Source organism: Malania oleifera, chromosome 4 (genome assembly GCF_029873635.1).
Source record: "Malania oleifera isolate guangnan ecotype guangnan chromosome 4, ASM2987363v1, whole genome shotgun sequence".
Taxonomy (NCBI): Eukaryota; Viridiplantae; Streptophyta; class Magnoliopsida; order Santalales; family Ximeniaceae; genus Malania; species Malania oleifera.
The window spans coordinates 87,019,620-87,025,894 of record NC_080420.1 but is presented as its reverse complement, the minus strand read 5'-3'; the positions used below and the strand labels follow the sequence as shown (position 1 = coordinate 87,025,894).

Below are 6,275 nucleotides of genomic sequence, written 5' to 3'. Positions count from 1 at the left end.
AAAAAGACGAGAAATAAATGTTATACAATATCCAACAAAAAATTGGAAAACAACTGACAATTACTTTATCAAAGCAATCCATCCTCCAGAAAACTCAATTAAGTTTAATTATAAAGGAACCGAAATCTTAGCCTCACCTTTTAAAGAAGCAAAAGGAAAAGGCGAAGTTGATCAATTAATTAGTCAAAATAATTATACAAATCAAATGCTTAGATCAATAGCCACTCAATCAACAAGGATTGAAGAGCAACTTGAAAACCTTACTGAAATTAAGAACCTTAGTACTTACGAAAAAGGCGAATCAAGCAAATCAAAAGAAAAATTAGAAGAACCAATTAGTTTTGACATAATTGATCATAATCTTAAGAATTTCAACTTTGACAAACAAAATGAATTATTAATTAAAAGAATTGATGAATTAGTTAGTCAAACTTCAAATCTTAAAATTAATACAATATCTAGGGAAGCAGCAATTAATGCTCTTGAATCAAACTTTACGGAAGAATTTGATCTTAATAAAATAAAAGATTGGAAAAGTCAAAGTCAAAGAACTTATTACAAAAAACCAACTCCACCAAGTCTCTTATCAGAAGAATCAAATGACCTTCTTCCTCAAAGAAACTTTCAACGAAATGAAATCCATAAATGGAGAATTGATGGTCTTACTGAACATCAACTTCACTCCTTTTTACATCAAATGGCTATGGCAGCAACTGCCTATAGGCTTCATTCAAACAAAGCAAGTGAAGTTCAAATTGTCTCATTACTTTCTCATGGTTTTACTGGAACACTTAGAGAATGGTGGGATCACTATCTCACTCCTTTTGAAAAAAGACAGATTTACGAATCAAAGAAAATTAAGGAAGAGAATGGAACTACTACTCAAGAAAGTGATGCTGTTGCAGCACTTATTTGGTCAATCTTTAGACAATTTATTGGTGAACAAAGTAGCCAACATGAGAAGAATAGTGTCATTCTTCTTAACCTCACTTGTCCAAAATTATCAGACTTTCAATGGTATAAAGATATCTTTATTGCTAAAGTTATGAGTAGACCAGATGGAAGATCTGGATTTTGGAAAGAAAAGTTCATAAGTGGATTACCAAAACTCTTCGCTCAAAGAGTGAGAGATCAAGTCAAAGAAACTTTAGGAACAAATTATGAATCAATCACTTACGGTCAAATTGTTTGCACAATTAATCATGAAGGTCTTAAATTATGCAATGAACTTAAAATGCAATCTCAGATGAAATCTGAATTCAAGAGAAACAAAGGTGAACTTGGAGATTTCTGTGCTCAATACGGGTATGAGAAAATTCAAGCACCTTCAAGAAAACATTCTAAGAACATTCACAAAAAATACAAACCATCAAAGAAATATTACAAAAGTTACGATAAAAAATATTATAAAAAGAAAAAGAAATCTGAAGGATCTTCTAAGCATCAAAAGGAAAAGCCTCAAAATTTTAAGAATCAAAAAACGTGTTTCAAATGCGGGAAAATTGACATTATGCAAGAGACTATAGGGTTAAGCAAGAAATCAAAGAACTTAATATTGGAAGGAAATTAAAAAGACAGATGCTCAACCTAATTATCAATAGTACTTCAGAAGAATCAGAAACCACTTATTCCAGTTCAGATTCAGATAAAGAATTTATTAATGAAATTATTTCAAGTTCCGAATCTCTTAGTCAAAACACTTCTTCAGAAGAATCTTGTCAAGAAGATTTAGGATTTTGTTCTTGTAATAAATGCCCAAAATCTGTCAATGTTATTTCAAAAACAAATGAGATCATTCTTGAAATGATTGAACATATTCAAGAACCAGAAATTAAGAATAAGTATTTACAAAAATTAAAAAAGAACTTAGAAAATGATAAACTTCCCAAAATTGAAGAATGATATAACATTGAAGAAATATTCAATAGATTTAAAGATAAAGAAGCCTTGCCAAAAGAAAATGTTACTATTCAAGATTTACAGAGAGAAGTTAACCAAACTAAAGAAGAAATTAAGAAATTAAAAGAATAAAGTGAAGAATTTAAACAAGAAATTATTCAAGTAAATGCAAAATTAGAAAAAATTAACAAAGGTAAGGAGAAAATCAATTCAGATGATGAAGATGATTTTCAAATTAATCAAGGATTTCTTCATTATTTATCAAAGGTTAATATTCATAAATGGTATTCAGAAGTTAAGATTGTTATTAATAAAGATTTTGTCCTTAAAGGATGCGCCCTCCTGGATACAGGTGCAGATCTTAACTATATTCAAGAAGGACTTATTCCTACACATTATTACGAAAAAACAAAAGTACAATTATTCAGTGCAACAAATTCTACACTCAAAATACAATACAAAATTTCTAATGCTCACATTTGTAAAGATAACATTTGTCTCAAAACCACTTTTATACTTGTCAAAAATATGCAACAAGAAATCATACTTGGAACACCTTTCTTTACAATGATATACCCTTTTACAGTAAATGAAAAAGGAGTATTTACTTCAATCGGTAACCAAGACATTACGTTCGAATTTGTTGACAAAATGCAAGAAAAAGAAATTAACACACTTAAAGATTTAGGAATTAGTAAAATAAATCTTATCCAAAATAAACAAAGACATATTAAATCCTTATCAAGAGAAATTTATCATAAAAAGGTTGAAGAACAAATCAAAAATCCAGAAATTAAAAGACAAATTGATTTATTCAAAGAAAAACTTGAAAAGGAAGTCTGTTCTGATCTCCCAAATGCCTTTTGGGAAAGAAAGAAGCATTCAATCAAATTACCTTACGTTAAAAATTTTAATGAAGAAAATATACCTACAAGAGCAAGACCCATTCAAATGAATAAAACATTACTCAAGTATTGTAAAAAAGAAATACAAGAATTACTTAACAAAAAATTAATAAGAAAAAGTAAATCACCTTGGAGCTGTGCAGCCTTCTATGTTCAGAATCAAGCTGAAATAGAAAGAGGAGCCCCAAGACTTGTTATTAATTATAAACCATTAAACAAAGACCTACAATGGATTAGGTATCCAATACCTAACAAAAGAGACTTACTCAATAGACTTAACACTGCTGTTATTTATTCAAAATTTGACATGAAGTCAGGATTTTGGCAAATACAAATTGTTGAAGAAGATAAGTACAAAACTGCATTTACAGTACCATTCGGACACTACGAATGGAATGTGATGCCTTTTGGACTCAAAAATGCTCGTTCAGAATTTCAAAACATTATGAATGAAATCTTTAATAATTATACAAATTTCACCATTGTCTACATTGACGATGTCCTTGTTTACTCAGAATCAATTAGTCAACATTTTAAACATCTTAACATCTTCTATAATATTGTCAAGAGAAATGGTTTAATTGTCTCTAAACCAAAAATTAAACTTTTTCAAACCAATGTCAGATTTCTTGGACATCCAATTTATCAAAACAAGATTACCCCGATCCAGAGGTCTTTAGAATTTGCTGACAAATTCCCAAATGAAATTACCAATAAAAATCAACTGCAAAGATTCTTAGGATGTCTTAATTACGTAGCAGATTTTATTCCAAAAATCAGAATTTTAATAAAACCATTATTTAAAAGACTTAAGAAAAACCCCCCAATTTGGGATGAAGAATGTACCCAAATTGTTATAAAAGTCAAAACTTTGGTCAAAACTTTACCATGTCTTAGTCTCCCCGATCCAGAAGCCTTTATGATTGTAGAAACTGATGCCTCTAATGAAGGATTTGGAGGAATACTTAAACAAAAGATTAATTCAAAAGAAACCTTAGTTAGATTTCATTCAGGAGCTTGGTCAGGACCCCAAGTTAATTACTCCACTATTAAAAAAGAAATGCTTTCAATCGTTTTGTGTATTCAAAAGTTTCAAGACGATTTAATTAACAAAGAGTTTTTACTCCGTATTGATTGCGCTAGTGCAAAAAACATTATTAAAAAAGATGTTAAAAATCTCGTTTCAAAACAGATTTTCGCAAGATGGCAAGCAATTCTTTCGGTTTTTGACTTTAAAATTGAATTTATTAAAGGAACTTCAAATTCGATCCCGGATTTTTTAACAAGAGAATTCTTACAGGGAAATCATGGCCAGAAGACAAACCGCGAGTGACCTTTATTCCAAAGCCTCTTCCTCAAAAGCTCCAGAAAGAATCCCTTTAACCAATAGATTTTCCCCACTTGAGAGACCTTCAAAGCCTCAAACTCCAAGCTTCAAAGACATTATGGAAGGGAAAGTGTCTTCTCCTAGACCTTCTCCATCAAAAGACTCCCCAAGGGGATATTTTACCAAAAATAATTATGAAGATCTTTTCCCAATTGAAGCTGAATGGGAAGCTTCTCAACCATTTGAAGTTATCAAAAAATGTTTTTTCAGAGGATGTCATTTCGACACTCCAGATATTATCAAGGATCGAAGATTTTACGAATTAATTCTCATTGAAACAAATTCGGTCATTATCGATCATACTTATGATCTTCAAGATTCTCAAAAGATCAACTTTTCAAAATTAAAAATTATTAAAGTCATTACTCCCTCAGTTTGGGGACAGCATCCTCGAACATTAAAAGAATTTAAAGGAATTTTTATTACGCAGACCTATGATTACCAAGATTATCAAAAGGTCTGGTATTATGTTTTTTATGTAAGAAATTTTACTCACTCCTGGTTCGTGCATTTTTATCAGAAAATTATAAAGAATTTTCCAAAATGGTTTCTCACCTGGTTTTCTTACTTCGGTGCTGAAGCTGGAATTTCCCAAAAAATATTAGAGATGATTTTGATTTATTTAGAAAAAATTTTAAGCTTCCAATCGATTATTCAAAAGGACGCCTTGAAGAGACTGCAAGCCTTCTCTTCTTTTGTTCATATTTTATGATCACTTGGATCTTCTGCTGGGACTATGTCTTGGTTTCCCTAGAAGACAATTCATTTGGCCACTCAAGAACTTTACGAAGAATCTTTAAAATTCGTTGGTGGGACAAATTCATTATGCTTGAAGGAAAAGTGCGTGCCTGGCTTTCAAAGTCTTCTTACCCAGAAATTCCAGTTACACAAAAGAAGAAATTTATTCCTGAAGAAGAAGACGACACAATGTCAACAGTGTCACTTTCCTCAAGAAAGTCAAAATCTTCTACAAAGTCAAAATTACTAAAGATGATCGCCCAGCTCGCTTCTGATGAGTCCGGATCCGAACCCGACTCGCCACCAGCACCGAACTTCAACCTACTAGGATCCAATATTGAATCCTGGTACAAATTTATGAATGATCCAGATGAAGCTTGTTCAAAATAATTTTATCAAGACAATGACAGCTGTGACAGGACATCCTGTCAAGATTTATCAAGATTTTTACAGCTGTCAACTTTTGCCCAGCTTATGTAAATTATTTATCTTTGAGTCTAAAGCTTTTACACCTGTCCACCACTTGGGGCCAGGGTTGTATTTCTTTGTCAGAGTCAAATATTTTATTTAAAGGTGGTGGGACCCCCACACAAATGCAGCCGTCCATGTGCTGTCACCTTTATTTAAAGTATTTTGTGTTGTTGCGTCGGCTCGTCCGTCCTGTAAGGATTCCGTGTCATTTAAGTGGACGATGGGGCCCAAAGAGTACCCCCACTTATTTTCCCGGATTCCAAACCCTTCAAGTCCGAGCCAGTCTGTCTTTAAATAAGAGGTTCAGCTTCAGTTGTTCCTTGCACCAAGTTGAGGGTTTAATTTCTACTAGAGAAAGCCTGAGTCTTTGAGCTCCACTCAACTTCTCTTTTCTCCCATCCCTCTCAACTTCTGTAAGGTCACTTCTTCCTGTAAATTAACAAAGTTTTTAATACAAGATTGTGTGTGTTTATTCCATTACTTTATTATTCAAAATAAGTATGCTCTGCACTTGCGACAGTTCGATCTTGTGCATCAGAAAAACCGTTTGTTTAAGATTATTCAATTATTCACCTTCTCAAAGATTGCTCAAAGTTTTTTGGGTCTGATATCCGTGTCAGATTCCAAAGTAATAGCAGGTTCGTAAGAACTCGTTAGTCATCCTTTAAATCTTGAGAAGACTTTATTATTTCAATTCTGCTATTTACGATGCTTATTTCTTAACTAATTTTTTGCTATGTAATTGATTAAAAGAAGATGAAAATAGAAATTGTGTTTGGCATTTTTTCATGCTAGATATTTTCTATATAACATCTACCAAATATAAATACTTTATTAAGCAAGCAATGCCGGTGAACTAGTTCTTGGACCAATCT

General features: G+C 31.9%; 1 protein-coding gene across 1 annotated transcript; it reads left to right on the top strand.

The window, feature by feature from the left end:
- Positions 1-703: 703 nt before the first annotated feature.
- On the top strand, positions 704-5,319 carry LOC131153862 (uncharacterized). The gene is made up of 2 exons (XM_058106313.1): positions 704-1,274; positions 5,027-5,319. Exons 1-2 carry the CDS (start codon positions 704-706, stop codon positions 5,317-5,319), a joined length of 864 nt encoding a protein of 287 aa, XP_057962296.1.
- The last annotated feature ends 956 nt before the right edge of the window (positions 5,320-6,275 follow it).